The following is a 23,594-nucleotide window of genomic DNA, read 5'->3' on the forward strand; positions in this document are numbered from 1 at the left end:
CCTGATTTATTGTGAAGGGCATAACCCCCAAAAACAAAGGAAACCCCACCGGTGAAATGAAATATTTTGTACATGGGAAATCCAGCTTTATAAATGTTAGAAGAATGAACAGCGCGCTGCCAAAAAAAAAGAGGAAGCCAGGAAAAACCCCGGTATTGTATAAGATCCTGAGCAGTCGCCTGTCTATAAAAGCAGCCGCCCGTCTGCAGACAGATCAGTAGCTGCGAGCACACAGGTAGCACCTCCACCGCCAGGATCAGGACGTCTCCAGGACTTCTTATTTTCTACAGCTTTTTTTTTCTTAAGGTATTTTATCATTTTGTATTAATACGTGTTTTGTGTGTTATCGAGACATATTTGTGTAGGTCTGGATTTATTCCCTGTATATTTATGTTGTATATTTTCTCTCTACAGACATAATGGCAGAAGTTCTAGAATATAAAGACATTTCAATGGAGTACAGGTAATAATTTACATTCATCTCTATAAAGAAGGTCGGGGCTTGTACTAGGATGTCCGCGGGGCTATGCACAGCGCTCAGTGTGCTGCCGTAATAACTATAGGAGAGAATATCACCATGATGTAACATAACACACATTCTTTACATAATAAAAAAATATAAAAACATAAAAAATGATTAAAAAAAATAGAAAGTCCATCATTTATATATAAGATGAAAAGATGTAAAAGATCTTATATCTAACCTACATGTTACATAGGCATATATATATATATATATATATATATATATATATATATATATATATATATTAGCTGAGTACTAAGGGATTTTAGAGGCTTCGGGCTACAGAATAATTAGGTCTTACGTCGCAGTGTTTTATTTCCTTATCTCCTGAATCACTTTTCTTCTCGTTGTAGTGAGCATGTGGAAGAATTTTACACTGATGAAGTGTCCATCAAAAGGAAGGTAATTGACAGTTGATTTATATATTTTAGTTAAATGATTTTTTTTGTATTACTTAGTAAAAAGTTTCTGAAATGAAACGTCGATTCTAAAAAGAGGATTCTGCAATTTTGTAGCAATTTTGTAGGACTTCAAGTTTTGGCCACTGGTTATTTATTGATGGCCTATTTTTAGGAAAAGCTATCTCTATCTGATAGGTGGAAATGAGACATCCTTCATCTTTGCCGATCAGCCGCTACCGGTGGCGGACAGAAGTTCTCAGATGATGCCTGAACACAGCAGCTCTTTGACTTCTATACTGGCTGTGACCAGGTACTGCAGATCCAGACGTTCTCCAGAAGAATAGGTGGTGGATCTGGAGTATACGGCTGTGGTCACTATAGTTTTGATGGAGCTGCTGTGTTCCTGCAGCATTTGATAAACAATATTTATGCATTTATCATAAATTTTTCATTTTGCCGGTGTCGAAAGTACAAGAACTAAAATTGTGTCTATGAGTGTGATAATAAGACAGCGGATCTTTAAGGACCAATCCAATAATCTGTAATTTTTGCTCTACAGACCAATAAGAAGCATCTACAATGGAAACACCATGAGGAATGTTGGTCAACCTATCTTCCTCAAATAAAGCCTGAGATAAGAAAGCCCGAAAAACCAATGAGCGGCTTCAAGAAAGTCGTAATGCTCATGGTAGTCGTGGAAAAGCTGAAAGGAATAAAAGGAATTGATAAGCTGAGCTTTTTCAATGATGACGACCTGTTGAATCACATCCTTGTACTTGGTAAGATCATTCACAATTATTCAAAAATGACCTTACTGATAATATCTAATTTTTGTCAACTTGGTGTAAATATCATTTTCCCCCTGAATCCGGCGTTGTTTTCCCTTTGTTCCTGCGCTGCTGCATTCCCGAGACGCAGCCCCTTCTTCCTTATATGTAAATCTAGCCTTGTTATCAAAGTGGGTGTGGTCAGGAACTCTTCTCTGTGGGAGACCACGCCCAGTTAGCTAACAAGACTAAATTTACCTACAGGGAAGAGAGGGCCACATCTCAGGAATGGAGAGGCACAGAAACAAAAGAGAAACATCTCCAGATTCAGGAGAACAGCAGCATATATACCAGGTAAAAAAAAAATGTATTTATGACAAATGACAGGTCCCCTTTAATATAGATAAAAGTCTTATTAAGGTAGAACAGTAATAATCATATTCCTAAAAATGATGTATTGCCAATAGATATAACCCTTATTCATGGCACTCTATGTAAGAGTTTAAATAATTTTTTTTTTTTTTTAATATATAATAAGTTCAGTAAGTCTAATTAGAACTATATAAGATATTAACAATAAAAATATATTTAGTTCACAATTATTACATCAAATATATTGCATTTTCTCCACTATCAAATTGTAACTCTTATTAGAGAGAGATGTCGTCTATTCAACCTTGTGTGAGTTACTAATAAAAATGAAAAAAATTAATCATTGTTTTTTTTTTTATATAACAGAAGACATCACTTGCAATTCTGTCGAAACCCAAGAGGCAGTCAGCACTCAATTTCAGTACAATAAGACGACAGTGCACGTTATTCGTGACCAAAAACAGAAATGCGTAACTCTGCAAGAATTCCAAGGCAATGCCCGTCTTTTGGCCTTGTTTTTGCAAGGGCAGAACATTCAGCAAGAAGGTAAGGCTTTACTTACATTCTTTTTAGAATACAGAGTTAATTATCTGTATTTCACATGACATTTGCTCCTAAAATATTGCGTGATGTTAACACTGTGGCTTCTCTTGCAGCAAAAATAAATGTGGGCACCTACTTTACAGCAAAACCTGATCTAGAGAAGCATCCAGTCACGTTGGGTATTGTGGGACGCAAACATTATTTGTGCTGCACTCCTGAAGAGGGGACGACGGATCCTGTCCTAAGCCTAAAGGTCAGTACATCCCTCCATTTATTGTCTATGGGAAAATCCAGTCATGGCTCCATTATAATGGGGCATTTCAGAGCCCTGTTCTTAAAACTGGTGAAGGTCTTAGTGGTCAGACCCACAATGATCAATACAGTATTACCCATCCTATGGATAGGTGATCACATTTGTTGTTGGGAATAACCCTTTATTAAAATATGTATCGGATATTCTGAAGTCAAAATCTGGACACTTTGGGAGCAAAAATGATGTCTAAACTTGCAAAATTTGTCACACTTGATCTTTGGTGGCTTTTTGCTCTTTTCTGCCAGTCCTGAAACTTGTCAAGGCATCATGACCTCTCGTCGCACGATAACTTTAATGGATGCAATAAATTAATGTTGAATGTAGCTGAAGTCAACAGTAGATCGGGATTGACAAAGATTTTATTGTATGGTATATGGGCAGCCCAAAAACTTACCTCTTAATAAATTTGGCACATCTTACTCCAACAGGCTTTAGGTTCAAGACTGGCATCCAAAATGCCACTGTTGATAAATTCCCCGCTTAGTATAGACTGGAGGTCTGACTCTTCTCAAGTTGGGTGTTTGGTTATGTCTACATTGGTCTACGATTGGTGAGAAAGAATGCCGAAGGTGTTGAGCCTCCCCATACTCATTAGCCTATTCTGTCGATAGCAATGGGTTTGGTCTAATATGTACTGTAGTCTCAGACAATTGATTGCCGGGGAAGTTAAGGATTCGGCACGTCTGAATCTGAACTGCCAATCCTTTTGTTCTCCTGGAGATAAGTCTCCACCAGTCATGTCTGCACATAGAGAACAGAGAAGCTCTTAACCGAACATGCGCTCCTGTGAGTGGATGGATCATCGGCAGAACCATCTGATGTGCATGGCGGGCTTTACACTTCCATCCTTATATGGATTATGGATCCCTTCAATTACATTTTTTTTAGATATTTGGTGAATGTCTTTATTCCTGAAATTTCCTAAATTTCTCTTTTGTGTCTTTCCTTTAGGAAGTGGATGATATTAAACAAAAACAGAACGATGACTTGTTACCCTTCATCTTCTACAAGAAAGCGAGCAGCACTAGGTACAACTCCTTTGAGTCCGCCGCCTTCCCGGGCTACTATATCAGCACATCTCAGCAAGAGCGGCAGCCAGTGCAATTAATGCCAGAGAACAATCAAACCTTTCTGCAAGATTTCATAATGAACCCAAATTAATAGTTTGCGATCCACCATTGTGTATATGTACCGTGTACATATTGTCATTAATTCCTTCGCTCTGTAAATACCAACACTTCTGGCCACAATTTTGAGACATTTGTAAACTTCACCCACCAATTTCATGAAGATCATGAGCGTTTGATAGCAAATCTTACATTGTGGCTTGCTCATAGAGAAAAACCGTACTCTCTGCTCTTATGTACAAAGCGTTCTTAGTGATAACAGAATCTGTTGTAATAACCAATGCTTTCATAAAGTTTAGTTTCTCAGTTAGAGATCAGCAGCTCCATGAAGAGTTCATATGTTGTGTAAAGCTTTAATATAATTGTTTTATATTATGTAACTAAATAATTTCTTACCGTTTTGTATTTTGTCTATAACTTGTAAATTATTATTTTTATGAAAACATTTTGTTTTTATGCTATTTCAGGATGCATTAATAAAAACAACATAAATTAAAATGTACTGTACAGTATAAGAACTTTACAATGTTAATATATGGAATGATATATTAAAGAAACACACTTAAAAAAAACATACATGTGTATTTTTGGAAAATCAATGTTCAAACTAAATTTTTTACATAAAATTTTATATGAAAAAGTACAATACCCACACGTAATCTCACATTTTGTGTAGCTTTGTAACATCGCAGAGGTGAGACATTATTGTTGGTTCAGATGACAATTCATAGGCATTAGAAATAGAATGACATCTGGAATAGATATCAACCATCACTGGTATAGTGTCACCTCCCCTGTGAGTACGCTGCTGTCACCAGACTCTGCTGTATTCATTCTGTGGGCAGCGTGGGTGATGGAGGATATGCCAAGACCAGGAGCTCTGGGCGCATGCTTTGTCCAACCACACAGACAAGGGTGGCTGTGACCTGTACAGTCTGGCAGTATGGGAGAATGTGCTGTCCAGATGGAGTAACCAGCTCCCTACTTTGACCAATAGAACAGCACCACACCCTATTTAATCTCACAGCTTACTGCTCGGAGTTGCCAGTTATAGCTTAGTCTTGCCCTGGATTTATCCTACAGTTCTCCTCCTGCTTTGACTGTTTGAACTTGGTTCGTTCACCAACAAATTCTTCTGACCAACAATTTTGTCCTTTGTCTAACCTCCTGCTTTGAACCTGGTGACCTGACCATTCATGCTCGAATGCTCCACCAGAAAGTGCCTACTCTGTGGACTCAATCCAGGTCCTTGTGTAAGTCAATATCCCCAGACAGGCGTTAAAGGGTGAAGGTCAGGGCAACCCTAGGACTTGATAGTCAAGAGTATCTAGCACAAAGCATGTCTATGGAAGCCATATTTAGAGCCACCAGGGGACCATGCACACAGCCGCTTTCACATATCATCATATTCTAAATTCCACCCATGAGAGGGCTCCTATCTAAAATGTTCCAAAGGTTTCAGATGATTTAAACTAACCCCAAATCAGGTTTACTTACAGCCACAACCAGGGCCACCTCTCTGCCAGGCTTTGGTGACATGGCTGCAGTAGTGATATCATGTCTAAAGCTTGTGACCACTTGTGCAACTAATCATGGGGTTCCATGGTCTCATGCTATTTTCCTCAGCATGACTGCCAAGCCCAGTGATTTCAGTAACCTAAGATAAAATCTGCTTATCTTACAAACAGCCGATCCGGCACTGCCTCTCTGATGTCCCCAGTCTTAGCTGACACGGATGCAGCTTTGACGGTATGTCTACTGCAAGTGACCACTGCAGCCAATCCGGGGATTCAATGCTGTCTACTACAGCATGACCGCCAAGCCCAGTAATTGGATGTAGCGGTCGCATGCTGTAGACATGAAGTCACCTTTGCAGGTGTCAACAAAGACTGGGAGCAGCGGAGAGGCAGCAGAGGAGCATTAGTTGTAAGTAAACTGACTTTATCACTTTGAATCAGCTGAAGCTTTTGGGACATTTTAGTTTGAAACAGTTTGGACATCTTTTAGTTTTAGTTTGGACATTTTTTTTTTTTTCTAGTTTGGACATCTTTCTTGGAAATTACATTTAACCCTGGCTTTCTCTAAAGGTCCTCAGTATTGGTGTATATGGACTTGTAAAGGTGGGTAAGTTGTTCCAACACCCTCTCTGAAGACTTTGCTTTTATATAATGGGTTCACTTTGCTATTTTTCTTCTTGTGGCCTGCAACAGTGGCCAAGAAATTGGTTCCGGTAAGAAGGAGCCGCAATGAGGTTTCCTGGGTGAGTGAGCACTTATATTCTGTGCTATGCCCACAGTAGGGCAGAGGACAGTGCGCCTGCGTTAGCCAACAATGCTAATGCGCAGGCGCGAGATCACTTTTGCTATGTGGATGATGATGGATGTGTCATCCACATCAAAGCTAGAGGACGGCATTTGGGGGCAAAGAGGCGGAACAGACTATGAGAAAAGATGCCCATCGAACGAGACCAAAAGCATTTACATAGAGCAGGGAAAAAAATAAAAAAGGTATTTTTGGTGGCATACAGAGAAAGTTAGGGGATGATGGAAACATTTAAGAAATGCAGTACAGGTGCTCGGAAAGGTGGTATTGGTTCACACACAAAAAACTGGTGACAGGTTCCCTTTAAAGTGATTGCGCGATTAGTATATACCTTATCCTCTTATAGTACAACTAACCCATCCGATACCACTCCGCCATCTTTCCTAGTGAGTAGGGGAGTTGTGTTGGATGGTTGAGCGGTACAACAGGCGTACAGGAATGAGCATGTGCTGGAACAGTCAACGGCGCAACAGAAACCGGAACAACCCCAGAAACTGACATCAGTGATGATGTTCCATTTTGGAATTAGACAAAAAAGTTGAAAACCAAAAGTAGGTTTATCCCTCCAACATTAGTGAATTTTTAATCACAGACAATTACGAAAATTGATAATTATCTTTCCAAGAGTTGATATTTGGAATAAACATAAACACCATAAACATACAAACTGACAATTGCTTACAAAATCAAACTATATACTAAGATGCTTGTTTCTAAAGACATGGCAGCAACGTAGCCGTCAGTCTCCTCAATCTGATCAGGTAATGGCAGACGGGTTCAATCTTCCCCTAACCTTATAGTGGACAGTGGAAAACCCACTGGGCTACCCTAAGAAAGGGACACTGTGGGAGGTTTGTTAATTGCAGAGCACACTTTCTTGATAATTATCATAGCTCCCATAAGAAATGAATAGAGGGCCGGGCATGAGTGATTGCCTCTCCATCATGGACAGACTGTGACGGGTCACGTTCTCAAACAGATGTGGACCTATCTGTAGGATCTATCAAGCACTTAGTCCATACATGTAAAGATGGTAATAACCCTCTAAGTGCCATGTATTTTCCCACTTACACGTACACTTTACGGCTCAATTGAGAAGCTAATTGAGAAAGCGGATGATAGCAATGTCTCCGTTCATTAGTTCAACAAGTGCGAAAAGGTGCATTTTTGGAACGAATGAGCTGTAGGAATGCATAATCCAGACATGCAGAAAAAGACACTGATGACACATGTCTATAGTAAAAAGAAAAAACCATCAGGGGTGAAAGGTCAGCAAATTGTGGTAAGCACTACGGTCAATAATAGTTTTCCATTTCCTGCAAATATTTAGGATGTGGAATTGCCCACGGGGTAACACATGTTGTTAAAGCCTCACCTGAATATATAGATTGACAGCTTTATCGTTATCTATAGTATTGCGCAACAAGGCAGGAAATGATACATACAAATATAGGACGCTCGGGGGAACGTGACGATAGTCCACACAAGCCTGAAATCTCCGGATTATACTTGTCAATTTGTGCAAACAAAATCAGCAGCGCATTGTAGCACCAGGCAAGGAAATCTTGTACATGTGCGGACCTATTTTTTCTGCAAGGTAATTTATCTGTGGGTATGAATTTTTTAAGGGTAAGGTTTCTCCTTGTGGAAAGTGACATGCCAGCGCTGGCATGCCGGTATGAGGAGACTTAAGTGTCTGAAGAGACAATTTGCATAATTGAGTTTTAAAAACAATTCTTATGTGAATTTCTATTGCAGATTTCACCTCTTTCAGGTTGCAGGTGAAAACATGACGCATACGTGCGACATGGTGGCAGACCTGCCATCCTGGCTATAGTATGAAAGCTGTCAATCACTTCCATGGAGGTGTCATTAGATAATCTGATACAAGACTAGTCTGGGGTAAGTAATGCCGCACTGGACTAGTCCTGCCTAATTATCATAAAAAGTTTACCTCCGGTCACTGGGGTCAGCTGATGGGACTACAAAATGATAATGTGACTGGCCCTCTAAATCATTTAAAATAAAACAATGTGGGTTCCTCTGTATTTTTGATAACCAGCCAGGCAAAACTGACAGCTGCAGGTTGCAACCCTCAGATGTCAGCTTTAACAAGGCTGGTTATCAAGAATAGAGGGGCCCCCAAGCCGTATTTTTAATTATTTAAATAAATAATAAAAAAAGAGGAGTGGGGTCCCCTTCATTTTTGATAACCAGCCAAGCTAAAGCAGACAGCTGGGGGCTGGTATTCTCAGGCTGGTAAGAACCCATGGATATTGCCCCCAGCCTAAAAATAACAGCCCAATTGATGTGCCGATTCTGAGGCTTTTCCCACTTGCCCTGTAGCGGTGGCTAGTGGGGTTCATATTTGTGGGGTTGATGTCACCTTTGTATTGTCCGGTGACATCAAGCCCAAGGCTTAGTAATGGAGAGTATTTTAGATAAATTTTCCCATAGCGCTCACGCTGAACTCAAACAGGGGAAGTGAGTTCATTGGTCGTGAATTCGCAGGACCTGTCAGATGGCACCGGAGCAGGAGAACTTTCTCACACTCGTGATGCTCTCAGACAGGGAATAGCACTTCACAGGCAAACACTGAGCACACGGTGCTCAGTTTCTCCACTGGATGACAGGCTGCATGGTCTCACCATGCAGCCTGCCATCTAGATGTAGTAGAGCTGAACCCATCAAGGGACTAATGGATTAAAAGCATCTCTGCGGAAAGGTGAGGAATTTTGTTGTTTGTTTTTTTCACCTCTTTTGCAAATGACAAGGGCATCGGGGAATGGGCGAGGTCATAAGTATAGTTTAATTAAGAATATTAAATGAGTCTGTGTCTTTCTTTCAATTAAAGGACTTTTTCTGTGTATGTTTTCATACAATGTGAATATAGGGTTAGTAATCTTGGCGTCTTATTGACGCCTCTCCATTACTAACCTCGGGGCTTGATGTCACTGGACAATACAAAGGTGACATCAACCCCCCAACTATTACCCCAGCTGTCACTGCTATAGGACAAGTGGGAAGAGCGAGGCTAAGTGCCAGAATTGGCGCATCATAGAGATGCGCCTTTTTTGGAGCAGCTGAGAGCTGATGTTTTTAGCCAGGGGGGCCAGTATCCTAGGCTATTAATATCAGCCCACAGCTATTTGCATAGTGTTTTCTGATTATTAATTATAGGGTGACCTCACGTCATTTTTTTCTGGGGATCCCCATTTTAATAGCCAGTAAAGGTTAAGTATACAATTGTGAGCTGATATTAATAGCCTGGGAAGCTCCATGGGTATTACCCCCTTCCCAGGCTATAAACATCTATCCCCCAGCCGTCAGCTTTCCCTCTGATGGTTACAGAAATTGCGCGGGAGTCCACGCCATTTTTTTCGGAAAAATAATCTTTTATTAATTAAACACAAGTACAGTAATTAGCACACACACTGTACTCACTGTATTTGTCACTGACGTCTATATATCTACCTATTCCATTTGCATTTACTGTATGCAATCCATCTCTTCTATCCTGTCGGCTCCTGCAGTGATTTTACGGCAGACGAACTACCAACTTTTCTTCTAATTATCTATGTAATATAAATACATACATACATATATATATATATATATATATATATATATATATATATATATATATATATATATATACACACATATACACACACACACACACACACACACACACACACACACAGTGCCTTGCGAAAGAATTGGGCCCCTGGAACTTTTCAACCTTTTCCCACATATCATGCTTCAAACATAAAGATACCAAGTGTAAATTTTTGGTGAAGAATCAACAACAAGTAGAACACAATTGTGAAGTTGAAAGAAATTTATTGGTTAGTTTAAATTTTTGTGGAGATACAAAAATCAAAAAGTGGAGCGTGCAATATTATTCGGCCCCTTTAACTTAATACTTTGTTGTGCCACCTTTTTCTGCAATTATAGCTGCAAGTCGCTTGGGGTATGTCTCTATCAGTTTTGTACATCCAGAGACTGAAATTCTCGCCCATTCTTCCTTTGCAAACAGCTCGAGCTCAGTGAGGTTTGATGGAGATCGCTTGTGAACAGCAGTTTTCAGCTCTTTCCACAGATTCTCGATTGGATTGAGGTCTGGACTTTGACTTGGCCATTCTAACATCTGGATACGTTTATTTGTGAACCATTCCACTGTAGATTTTGCTTTATGTTTGGGATCATTGTCTTGTTGGAAGACAAATCTCCATCCCAGTCTCAGGTCTTTTGCAGACACCAACAGGTTTTCTTCAATAATGGTCCTGTATTTGGCTCCATCCATCTTCCCATCAATTTTAACCATCTTCCCTGTTCCTGCTGAAGAAAGGCAAGCCCAAACCATGATGCTGCCACCACCATGTTTGACAGTGGGGATGGTGTGTTCAGGGTTATGAGTTGTGTTGCCTTTACGCCAAACATATCGTTTAGCATTGTTGCCAAAAAGTTCGATTTTGGTTTCATCTGACCAGAGCACCTTCTTCCACATGTTCGGTGTGTCTCCCAGGTGGCTTTTTGCAAGCTTTACACAACACTTTTTATGGATATCTTTGAGAAATGGCTTTCTTCTTCCCACTCTTCCATGAAGGCCAGACTTGTGCAGTGTATGACTGATTGTTGTCCTATGGACAGACTGTCCCACCTCAGCTGTAGATCTCTGCAGTTCATCCAGAGTGATCATGTTGCCTCTTGGCTGCATCTCTGATCAGTCTTCTACTTGTTTGAAAGTCTAGAGGGACGGCCGGGTCTTGGTAGATTTGCAGTGGTATGATACTCCTTCCATTTCAATATGATCGCTTGCAGTGCTCCTTGGGATGTTTAAAGTTTTGGAAATCATTTTGTATCCAAATCCAGCTTTAAACTTCTCCACAACAGTATCACGGACCTGCCTGATGTGTTCCTTGGTCTTCATGATGTTCTCTGTGCTTCAAACAGAACCCTGAGACTATCACAGAGCAGGTGCATTTATACGGAGACTTGATTACACACAGGTGGATTATATTTATCATCATTAGGCATTTAGGACAACATTGGATCATTCAGAGATCCACAATGAAATTCTGGAGTGAGCTTGCTGCACTAAAAGTAAAGGAGCCGAATAATATTGCACGCCCCACTTTTCAGTTTTTGAATTTACTCAAAAATGTAAAATAATCAAAAAATTTTTGTTCAACCTCACAATTGTGTTCCACTTGTTGTTGATTCTTCACCAAAAATTTACATTTTGTATCTTTATGTTTGAAGCATGATATGTGGGAAAAGGTTGAAAAGTTCAAGGGGGGCGAATAGTTTTGCAAGGCACTGTATATATATATATATATATATATATATATATATATATATATATATATATATATATATATATATATATATTTATTTTATTATTATTTATTATTAGAACGCCATTTATTCCATGGCGCTTTACATATGAGGAGGGGTATACATAATAAAAACAAGTACAATAATCTTGAACAATACAAGTCACATCTGGTACAGGAGGAGAGAGGACCCTGCCCGCGAGGGCTCACAATCTACAAGGGATGGGTGAGGATACAGTAGGTGAGGATAGAGCTGGTCACGCAGTGGTTTGGTCGATCGGTGGTTACTGCAGGTTGTAGGCTTGTCGGAAGAGGTGAGTCTTCAGGTTCTTTTTGAAGGTTTCGAAGGTAGGCGAGAGTCTGATGTGTTGTGGTAGAGAGTTCCAGAGTAGGGGGGATGCGCGAGAGAGATAAGAGTGGAGTAGAGAAGGAGATCTTGTGAGGATCGGAGGTTGCGTGCAGGAAAGAACCAGGAGACGAGGTCACAGATGTATGGAGGAGACAGGTTGTGGATGGCTTTGTATGTCATGGCTAGGCTTTTGTACTGGAGTCTCTGGGTGATGGGGAGCCAGTGAAGGGATTGACAGAGCGGAGAGGCCAGTGAATTGCGGGGGGACAGGTGGATAAGTCGGACGGCAGAGTTTAGAATAGATTGGAGGGGGTGCAAGAGTGTTAGAGGGGAGGCCACACAGCAGGAGGTTGCAGTAGTCAAGGCGAGAGATGATGAGGGCATGGACTAGGGGTTTTGCAGATTCTTGGTTGAGGAATGTACGGATTCGTGAAATATTTTTGAGTTGAAGTCGGCAGGAAGTGGAAAGGGCTTGGATATGTGGTTTGAAGGAGAGATCAGCATCAAGGATTACCCCGAGGCAGCGAGCTTGTGGGACTGGGGAGAGTGGGCAGCCATTTACTGTAATGGATAGGTTCGTTGGGGGGGTCGCGTGAGATGGGGGAAAGATGATGAATTCTGTTTTGTCCATGTTACGTTTTAGAAATCTAGTGGAGGATGAAATAGTGGTCAGACATTGAGGGATTCTGGTTAGTAGGGAGGTGATATCTGGTCCAGAGATGTAGATCTGTGTGTCATCAGCATAGAGGTGATACTGAAAACCGTGAGATTCTATGAGCTGTCCCAGGCCAAAAGATGTCACTGACATCTATATATCTACTCTATATAATCTATTCTAATCTGTCACTCTGTGATTATACTGTATGCGGCAGATTAATTTCCAGCTTTTATTCTATTATATATATATATGTGTGTGTGTTTTGAAGAATATTTCATTTGAAAACGATGTGTAAATGACAGAGAATTTCTGTATGTAAAAGCTCATGTTAAAATTGCACTGCATTCAGGAGTAAATCGGATGCTGAGTGTGAGAAATTGGATTGTACTTGCTTTACACTCCTGCCACTCCCGATAGGGAGACTCGGACCGATTTTTCATACGTTTAGTGTGACTCCAGCCTTATGCAAACATGGAATTTAATGCAAACTACAGGAATTCTCACATCTTGGACAGTTTTATTAGGTTGGGTTACCAAAAATCCAGAAATAATGATCCTACAGTATTGAATTCCCCACTGTTCTGTGGAAATAGTTCTCACATCCTGAAATTCGAGTCCCATGACAGAAGATCACAAAGGAAGGGTGTGTTTGTGAGGTTCGAAGCAAAAAAAGAAAAAGAAACTCCCACCTTACGTAAGATATTGGCATGCTTATAAGGGGAGCTGGCAGGACTCCTCACAGAAGCTGATGACATTTCCACCACCCGGCGCTGATAGAGGTAATCCATCACATCTGCCTATTCTCCACACTGCTGGCTGCACCATACATTGTCTCACTATTTTTTTTATCTCTACAGAAACAACAATGGCAGAAGTTCCAAATTTATGCGATCTCCCTATGGACATCAGGTAATACAGATTTATTTATTTTTTTAGAGCCATCTTACATTTCACTTTCTTGGAAACCATCAACAAGGTTAACTGCTGTTGACAGATCTGGTTATGGTTTGTGTCTTCTCAGCTCCAAATGCAATTCGACAAAACATTGAGTGTTTTGTCCATTGTTATTCTATGGGAGACATGCACATATCCGATTTTATTCTCGGTCCGAGGGAAAATAAATCGCAGTATGTCCAAGTTGGATACGATTATCGGATTCAGTGGGTCTATTGAAAACATTTAACTGCACTCGGATGACATCTGAGTGCGGTCCAATTTTCACGGACTGACACAATGGAGAAGATGGAGTGACACAATGGAGAAGATGGAAAAATATTTTTTCTCCATCTTCTCACCAGAGAGAATCCCATCACACTCTGATCAAACTCTGATCAGTGTGATTGACTATAGAGAGATTTCTGGGGAATAGTAATAGTAACCACATGTGGTTATTTCCTGATGAACAAGTAATTTTAACTTCGAAACGTGTCGAATAAACAACAATTCTTTCATCATATCTTGCCTGCATTGACGTCTCTACATCTTCAACAGTGCGGAACTATTACACAGAAGTCCCTTTATACTCATTACATGTCCGTGATCCGGGAGTCGGATACAAATGGGCAATGCAAGTCAATTGGGTCTGTGAAAAAAATTGGACTGCACTCATATTACATCAGAGTGCAGTCCGATTTACATGGACTGTCAGAGTGGAGGAGGTAGACAAATTGTCTTTTTTTTTAAATTTCTCCTCATTCGCGAAAATCAAATGACACTTGTGCCAAACTCTGATCAAACCCTGACCAGTCTAATCAGAATAATGAATTTGATTTTCTCGTAAGCAAAAAAAATTAGGACATCTGAATGAGGCCTTAAGACAAAGAAATGAGTACGGTAATTCTGTAATGTTATTAGAGCACAAAGATGCTAGATTTTACATTTACTCAAAATTCAGATTAATATACGCCAGGACTGTAACCCAAGAAGGTGCAGAGGTGGCCGTGGCTCCCCACGACCCGGTGCTTACAGTGGCACATAGAAGGTGGACCGAATGGAGCCAGGATTCTTACGCATATGCCGTGTGTGACCATCGTTAACTGATTTAGACACTTTTGCACCTTATTCTACAAAAGTACGAGGCTTAATTGGAGTCTGGTTCAAAAGTCGCCACTCTGTGCCTAAATGTTGGCGCAAAAAAAAATCTCAGGGAAGTTAAATAAGAGGTGGTGCAAAGTTAGACAAAAGTGTATAAAATAAGTCCAAATCTATCATTCTGTGCGATCCCTGTGATGAATGCATCTTGTCTAATTCTCACATGTATACATTTAATGCCGCGTTAATAAATCTGCTCGTGCCTTTTCTGCTAAAATGAGTTTTTACAGTAATAATATAGATTTTTACTATTTATATTATTATGATTGTTCCTTTTGCTCTATAAGCAACTTTTGCACTTTTTTTTGTTTTCTTTAGTGAAGAAGAATTTTATACCAATGATGTCCCCAACATAATGAAGGTAAATGACACCTGATAATCTTATAATTCATGTTTAATAAGATAAATGATGTCACAGTGGGCAATCTTATCTCTTTATTTATTACTTCTGCTCCTGAAGATTCCGTTTTTTTATTTATTTTTTTGTTTTTTATTGCTGCCATACGATTCCAGAAATATGCCCTTTTTTAGTTAGTGTACTCAATATGATACTTTTTTATGATTTTTACCAAGGAGGCGTTGCTCAAAGGACAATTATGCAAATTAGCCTAAAGACACGTCCCCAGAAAACCCAACTGTGAGCCGCACCCCCTTGGTAAAGATCATAACTATTAGTACTAAATAAAAGGCCCATATCTCTGGAACTTTATGGTGGGAGTGACCTGTTTAGAAAATTAACAAGGCCCCTTTAAAATCATTAAGAAGATGCAAATATGTAATTTATTCCCAGGTCGATAAGTGTTTATACAGACATGAAGGCCGGGTAAGCTGCATTTCCAAAATAAAGACGTCCACAGGAAAGCCAGAAAATTCAGTGCATTTGTTCAAGAAAGTGAAAGCATTCTCTACAATTGTGAAGAAATTGAAGAGAGGTGGAAGGTCAGCCAACCAGCGCTTTTTCTATGATGATGACCTGCTGTCTCCAGTCCTGGTGAATGGTAAGATTATCCTGAAATACTATAATAACTAATTTGTTTTGCAACAAAGCCACTGGCAAAGTACTGGAGGGTGATATGTGTCACAGGAAGTTTTTAGCTTCAGTGATATGAACCTAGAAAATGCTTCAGCACACTAAGTGCTGAGTGGGGTTAATCGTCCATGTTTAGGGCTAAGTAGATTGAGCATCTGTAGAGTGGGTGGGAGGCTGTTCACCATATCTCCACCCCAGGGTGGAGTCCAGAGGATAAATACACAGCCTTCTGGCTCAATAGGGTTGGGTGTGCCTGGAGATGGGAGCTCCAGAGCTAAGTGTGGGGATAATGGAAAGTTTGACTCTTTTTGCCTATGTTCGTTTACTGAGCAGCGGATCCCCGCAGCAACACAGACTGGTATATTTTGTTATGTACGTGCTAACATGGCAGATATAGGGACTTTAGCAGGTCCTCAGCTGCCAAAATAACCCACCCGCAACCCATGACCAGATCTGGAAAGCCAATGATGTGACAGATGGTCCCCCCCAACTGCTTAGATGCTGTAATTGTGAAGGAACAAATTAAGAAAGATTCTCCATTTTGTGCTTTTGACTCCATTTTCTTGTTGCTTAAAGATAAATTCTGTTATTTAATTAGGTAAAAGGTTATAGCTGTCATGAAGTAACTTTATCTTGTTGTTCACAAGTCTGTTATTCAATTAGGCTATGGTTCATAATTGTTATGAAGACCTTGAGTGTTCTAACTTGAACCAGATGAGGGACTCGGGGGTGTATTGCTATACAAGACTCTGAGGCACCTGTTGGTATGCTTTGTCTATGCCAAGAAGACACGACCGTATATGTAGTTTCTGGTTTTTCTGTATCCTTATAGGTTAAGTTTTTCCTGCATTTTTATAGGTTAAGTGCTGAAAGTGTGTTCTTATGCTGATTGGTTGAAGTATAACTTCTATGATTATGAAAAGTAATACACAATAAATGGGGGCCAGAGATCTGTTTGATCCTCCTAGAGACACACGTCTCCGTCTGGTCATTTTCAGCTGCCAGCAACGCCCTGTTAATTAATTTGAAAATCACTAGGTCAACCGTGAAGGGTCACTTTAGATCCTCTCTCAACATAATCAATATTGATGGCGGCATCTAAGGGGGTTAAACTGCTGCCATCTAACTCCATAGCTGCAGTTAGAGGTGGGTGTCAGCTAGGTAACACAGCCAGCACCTGCGGAGTAATGGGGGGAGCACAGCCCAAGAGCCTGCGCCATTGCCCTGTTAGGCTATGTTTGTATGCAGCATTTATTGCATCATGTTTTTAATGCAAATTAAAAGCTGCTTTCTACAGGATCAGCAAAAGCGATCAGATTTCAGAAGTCTCATGCACATATTTTTTATCATGACTGAATTTGAGAACTGCAGTGTGTCAATTTTTCGAAGCATTTTTTGAAGCATTTTCACTTATACTAAGCAATGGGAAAGTAAAAAATGCTGCAAAAAATGCAGAGGTGTTTTTAGTGAATAAAAAGTACAGGTAGATAAAGCACACAAACAAAAAAAAGTAACAAAAACTCCACCGAGACAATGAAAAAAAACAGCGCTTTGAATGCAGCATCTTTACTGCTAAGACCAGGTTTTGGCTACAGAAAAACCTCGGTGTGTGTGAACATAGCCTTAGTCTTTATTGGGGGTATCCCAACACTAGAAGATGTTGTGCAGCAGCTGAACAATGCTCAGGAGTTTGTACAAAACAGGCAGGAAGAGCTGCAGTATAAAGCATGGAAAATGGATGAGACGGGATCTGAATTTGTGATAACATAGATGAGATGAAGTTACACAAAAGCAGCCAAGCAGTCAGCTGCTGATGATTTTTTAGTGCTAAACATTAACGTGCTCTCTTTACAGAAAACATTGCCATCAATAAGGTTGAGGCTGAAGCTGCCCCGAGAACAAGGTTCCTGCACGTAAAATCCTCGCAGCACAATATTCGAGACTCTAAACAGAAGTCCCTCAAAATGAATGGCAATAACACTCTTGTGGCCTCGTTTTTAGCAGGAGAGAACGTGCAGCTGGAAGGTAAGTCTTATGTCCCGGACACATGCGGCCGGTCCCGGACAGACGAATGCGGTGACGTAATCTCGCTGGAATTCACGTTCTGTGCGCGTCACAGTGGGATGACTTAACCGCGTCGCTCCGCACTGGACCTGCCGTTCTGTAGGTCACAGGACTAAAGCGATCTACAGACCAACAGCCTACAGAACGGAGAGTGGCACTCAGGGGCGTACATAGAAATCAGGGGCCCCGTAGCAGAAGATCTAACTGCCCCCCCCCCAAAAAAAAAAAAAAATATTCAGTGGGGCTACAGAAAAGCATATCTCACAATTTTGCAGCCTTTACAAAGTAATTTACCTACTCCTGCAGCCCTAGATTATCCTTTTATTACAATCAAAAAGTATGATGCCAGCAAAAGTGCCCCACAAACACAGTACGATACCCCCACACGCACAGTATGATTACCCTGCTGTACCCATTCCCACAGCTCCCCCAGAAAAGTATGGTGACCCAAACACAGTATGATCCCCCAACTGTGAACCCCACACAACCCTACATACAGTATAATGGCTCCACGCAGTCCTCCACACAGTATTATGGACCCCAAACAAACCTTCACACTGTATAATCGCTTCAATACAGTATGAAGACTCCCACATAGCCCTCCAAATATTAAAATAGCCCCCACATAGCTTTCCATGTAGTATAATGCACCCCATAGTCCTTCATATAGTATAATGCACTCACCATAGTCCTCAATGTAGTATACTGTACTCCACATCATCCTCCATATAGTATACTGCACTCCCCATAGTCCTCCTTAGAGTATACTGCACTCTCCATAGTCCTCCATAGAGTATACTGCACTCCGCATAGTCCTACAGAGTATAATGCACTTCCCAAAGTCCTCCATAGAGTATAATGCACAGCCAATTGTCCTCCATAGAGTATAATGCATTCTTCATAGTCATCCATAGAGTATAATGCACTCCCCATAGTCCTCAATGTAGTATAATGCACTCCACATCGTCCTCCATATAGTATACTGCACTCCCCATAGTCCTCCATAGAGTATACTGCACTCCCCATAGTCCTGCATAGAGTATAATGCACAGCCCATTGTCCTCCATAGAGTATAATGCACCCCATAGTCCTTCACAGCGTATAATACATTCCCCATAGTCCTCTATATAGTATAATGCACCCACATTGTCCTCCATACAGCATACTGGACTCCCCATAGTCCTTTATACAGTATTCTGGCCATCACAATCTTCTCACTGATTTAAAAAAAAATTATAATGCTCACCCCTCCTTCTCGTTCCCTTACTGCTCCAATTTTTCAGCAAGCATTCTGAAGTGCCACACATCTCAAAGGGTGCCAAGTAGTGTCATCATCGCTTCCGCTGCTCTGAAACGTCAGATGACGAGGAAGAATGATGGGGGATGGAGCGTCAGGAATCAAGGCTGCCGATACAGTTGAACTTATAATGACCGGCAGGGGGCCCATTGCCAGCGCTCCTGACTCACTGGCTCCATAGCGGCCGCCTGGCCTGACCTTAGCTCTGGATGGGCCCCTCAGAGCATGGGGCCACGGAAACCGCATCCTGTAACTAGTTGGTAGCATACATTACTGGTCTAGAATGAAAGCCATGCAAACCAGAGATTACAAGAGTAAGTCACTTTATCAGCAAACGTCCATATCTTCTCCCCGCAGCCATGTTTTAACATTTCGAGGAAAGCTGTAAAGCTTTATTGTCTGTAGGGGAGAATAGCTGTATAATAGAGCACAGAGACTATGAGGGCGCACAGATATCTATGGGTGCCATATATGGGCCCGTACACATGCATGGACTTTTGGCCACTTTTAGCTAAACGTGTATGGGGGCCTCCTGACTCTCTCTCAACAGATAATGTTGGTATAGCTACGGATCAGGTAATCTGTATTTTAATGCCTGATCCTTTTGTTATTCAAAAGAAAGCCCCTGCCAAACTTGCCTGGCAGCGGCTTTCTCTGACCCCACTTTATAAAAACACGTGCTGGTTAAGGCTGAGAGCGCATGTATTTGGGCAGTCTGGAGAGACAGCCGAATCTTCTGCCTAATCAGAGGTCAAAATGATCTTTTATTCTACGTCTGTAACATAATAATGGAGTAACGCATTTCTTTGCAGTAAAAATAAAGGTGGACACTTACTTTGAAGCAAAACCTGATACGGACAACCTGCCCGTCGCATTGGGGATTGTAGGCTCCAAACTCTACTTATGCTGCACTACAGAAGACGGGACCACAAATGGGGCGCTCAGTCTCACGGTGAGTACCTGGACCTAAAAAATAAGGATGTTCCTCTTCAGAGAGTACCTGTCACCTGTCCGGACTCATCTATGTTGCTAAATACTTTCTCCATAAAACATCACCTCCTTTTGTCTTATAACCCTAGATTATGCTTTTTTTATTTTATTCCTCCCAAAAATGTATGAATTGACATTTAAGTATTATCCTTCGCGATGTCAGGAGACTGGTCCTGTGAGCTCTGATTGGACACTGTGTGCCAGGACACAACTCCAACTGCCTGCACCAATTGTTAAAGGGGTTGTCCGGGTCATCCATGTCTGATCGGTGGAGGTGCAACACCCAGTACCGCTGACAATCGGCTGTTCCTGTTATTGTCTGTCAGTTGGGGAGTGGCACAGCACATCTCCGTTGATGGAATAGTGGCCACATCCGGTCCTGCGCATCCACACCCTATCGATTTGAGTAGTGGTGGATGTGCAGCACCTGTCGATGGCCACTATACAGTTGATGATTTCTGGACCCATTAAGTAAAATATGTTACTTGCATTTTTTTTGAAAATACGCAGCATAAAAAACTCACCTGAAGCTCACTGTGGGAGCTCAGCGCACTGTGCCTCTATAATGCAGCACGCTATTTTAAAACACTTTTTGGAATGGCGCGTTACTTTGATAGTATGGGGAGCACTAGTGCGCTTACTACATAGTTCACAGTGCGTCTTTTAGCTTTTAGATGCACAATACACGTCACCGGTGTATATGAAGGATACAGCTGACCTAGAGCGGGTGCAGAGAAGAGCAGAAAAACAAAGGCTTAAGGGCGATCATATTACAATGTACTAATACATTACGGGACAGTACAGAGATCTTTATAATGATGCTTTTACACCTAGGCCTGGACAAGGGGGCATCCTCTTAGGTTTAATGAGAATCACAGACACTGTACTGTAAGAGCAGTGAAATTATGGATTCTTTACTGTAAGAGCAGAGAGATTATGGATTCTTTACTGTAAGAGCAGTGAGTTCATGGATTCTTTACTGTAAGAGCAGTGAGACGATGGATTCTTTACAGTAAGAGCAGTGAGACGATGGATTCTTTACTGTAAGAGCAGTGAAACTATGGATTCTTTACTGTAAGAGCAGTGAGACTATGGATTCTTTACTGTAAGAGCAGTGAGATTATGGATTCTTTACTGTAAGAGCAGTGAGACTATGGATTCTCTACTGTAAGAGCAGTGAGATTATGGATTCTTTACAGTAAGAGCAGTGAGACTATGGATTCTTTACTGTAAGAGCAGTGAGACTATCGATTCTTTACTGTAAGAGCAGTGAGATTATGGATTCTTTACTGTAAGAGCAGTGAGACTATGGATTCTCTACTGTAAGAGCAGTGAGATTATGGATTCTTTACTGTAAGAGCAGTGAGGTTATGGATTCTTTACTGTAAGAGCAGTGAGATTATGGATTCTTTATTGCAAGAGCAGTGAGACTATGGATTCTCTACTGTAAGAGCAGTGAGACTATAGATTCTTTACTGTAAGAGCAGTGAGACTATGGAACTCTTTGCTACAGTATGTTGCAATGGTTGATTCACTACTAAAATTCAAGGCTTTCCTGGATGTCTTTCTTGATAAATATAATATTACAAGTTATGGGCACTAGATTCTGTTATGGGACGGTGATCCAGGGACTTAGTCTGGAGTATGTATGGAGTCGGGAAGGATTTTTCCCCCTAATATGGAGCTAATAGTGTCTGCCCCATGGGGTTTTGCCTTCCTCTGTATCACCACTATTAGGCTATAGGTTGAACTCAATGGATTTAAGTCTACCTTCAACCTTATAACTGTGAATGTATGATAAGTGAAATTCTCAGAATCTGGTTTAATTTTTTTTTTAATTTCATCTAACTCAGGAAGTTGAAGACATAAAATCAAAAGTGGATGATGACTTGTTACCCTTCATCTTCTACTACAGAAAAATCGACAGTCACAACAATACCTTTGAATCGGCGGGAGTCCCTGGATATTATTTAAGCACCTCTCAAAATGAGGGAGCGAAATTACATCTAAGGCCAGGGAGCGACGTCTTCATCAGAGAGTTCAGACTGACGCCAAGTTTAGTGTGAGATGCAGCCGCTCCCTCGTATGTACTATGTACAGAGCGCGATAACTCCTCCAACATTTCCCCAAATCATGGTCGCATCTGCACCTCCACATCCATGTCAAGAGGGACATGGTGAACTTTCCTAAGTGTCTCTATAACACTGGCAGCAACAGGAAAACCAGTCAGTAGAACGCCTTCCCTTTCATGCACTTCTCGCAGAAGCAGTGCGCTACCATACTATTACGGCCGATGGGGAACTCTTGGATCTGATGGCGGGAAAGCTGAAACCTAATCGCATATTAGTGATGAGGGACTATGCTCTGATGAGGTTTTTTTCTCAGCATGCTCGGGTGCTAACCGAGTGTCTTCGGCGAGCTCAAACATGGATATGTTCGAGTCTCCATGACTGCATGGAGGTGTGAAAAAACATGCCTGGTTTTTATTTATAAAAAAAAAAAATAATAAAAAAATGGCGCCACATCTACCTACAGGTCATGTGTGGTATTGCAGCTCAGTTTCTTTCTCTACAATAGAGGAAACCTGCAATACCAGACACAACCTGTAGTCAGGTGTGATGGGGTTTTTGGAGGAAAGAAGCAGTATTTTATTTATTTATTTATTTTTTTTTTTAAACTCCTGGAACACTTTCATGAAGCTTTAATTCTCAGTCAGAGAACAAATAAGTATAACTCAATGAAGACGTTTTTTTGTTATTTATAGCTGTATTTATAATAGGTAAAAGGTTATAATTTTTTTCTATTGTATTTATTTGTTGAAATTATTTGTTATTATTTGTCATTTTTATAATTATTGTCATATTGAAAAAAAAATGAAGAACAAAGAAAACACTAAGTTTTGATGGTTGTGATGATATATTTTATTTTTACTGACGCCTGCATGTCAATAGTGTAAGGGTATGTGCACTCGCTGCGGATTTTGCTGCGGATCCGCAGCAGTTTCCCATGCGTTTACAGTATAATGTAAACCTATGGGAAACGAAATCCGCAGTGCACATGCTGCGGAAAAAAACGTGCGGAAACGCAGAGGTTTACATTCCGCAGCATGTCAATTCTTTGTGCGGATTCAGCTGCGGGTTTACACCTGCTCCAAACCCACAGCGGAATCCGCAATAGAAACCGCGATAAATCTGCAGGAAAAACCGCAGCGGTTTTGCCCTGCGGATTTAACAAATCTGCTGTGGAAAAATCCGCAGCCCTCACAGATACCTGTGCACATACCCTTAAACTGCCGCATCGCCGGTAGGGGCCCGGTGAGCAGATGAGACGGGGCCCAATGCGGGGCCCCTCTGCCCACCGGGCCCATACGCCAGTCAGGGCAGTAATGCCCTGATGGCGGCGGTC

General features: G+C 41.1%; 2 protein-coding genes across 2 annotated transcripts; both read left to right on the plus strand.

Moving 5' to 3' along the window:
* Window positions 1-297: 297 nt before the first annotated feature.
* LOC143773346 (interleukin-1 beta-like) lies at window positions 298-4,612 on the plus strand. Its single transcript, XM_077260821.1, has 6 exons — window positions 298-463; window positions 880-928; window positions 1,487-1,706; window positions 2,433-2,612; window positions 2,723-2,862; window positions 3,874-4,612. Exons 1-6 carry the CDS (start codon window positions 420-422, stop codon window positions 4,081-4,083), a joined length of 843 nt encoding a protein of 280 aa, XP_077116936.1. The 5' UTR covers window positions 298-419; the 3' UTR covers window positions 4,084-4,612.
* Window positions 4,613-13,500: 8,888 nt separating this feature from the next.
* Window positions 13,501-22,881, plus strand: LOC143773347 (interleukin-1 beta-like). Its single transcript, XM_077260822.1, has 6 exons — window positions 13,501-13,626; window positions 15,127-15,169; window positions 15,599-15,806; window positions 17,693-17,863; window positions 20,012-20,151; window positions 22,043-22,881. The coding sequence occupies exons 1-6, from the start codon at window positions 13,583-13,585 to the stop codon at window positions 22,253-22,255; spliced, it is 819 nt and encodes a 272-aa protein (XP_077116937.1). The 5' UTR covers window positions 13,501-13,582; the 3' UTR covers window positions 22,256-22,881.
* Window positions 22,882-23,594: the final 713 nt, after the last annotated feature.

Source organism: Ranitomeya variabilis, chromosome 5, assembly GCF_051348905.1.
Source record: "Ranitomeya variabilis isolate aRanVar5 chromosome 5, aRanVar5.hap1, whole genome shotgun sequence".
Taxonomy (NCBI): Eukaryota; Metazoa; Chordata; class Amphibia; order Anura; family Dendrobatidae; genus Ranitomeya; species Ranitomeya variabilis.

Bases quoted from the DNA above. Each gene is read 5' to 3' on its own strand.
- LOC143773346 (XM_077260821.1), top strand. From the start codon at position 420: ATGGCAGAAGTTCTAGAATATAAAGACATTTCAATGGAGTACAG. The intron at 929-1,486 runs GTAATTGACAGT...TTTGCTCTACAG, and splicing joins AAGTGTCCATCAAAAGGAAG to ACCAATAAGAAGCATCTACA. The intron at 2,863-3,873 runs GTCAGTACATCC...TCTTTCCTTTAG, and splicing joins ATCCTGTCCTAAGCCTAAAG to GAAGTGGATGATATTAAACA.
- LOC143773347 (XM_077260822.1), top strand. From the start codon at position 13,583: ATGGCAGAAGTTCCAAATTTATGCGATCTCCCTATGGACATCAG. The intron at 13,627-15,126 runs GTAATACAGATT...TGTTTTCTTTAG, and splicing joins GATCTCCCTATGGACATCAG to TGAAGAAGAATTTTATACCA. The intron at 15,170-15,598 runs GTAAATGACACC...ATTTATTCCCAG, and splicing joins ATGTCCCCAACATAATGAAG to GTCGATAAGTGTTTATACAG.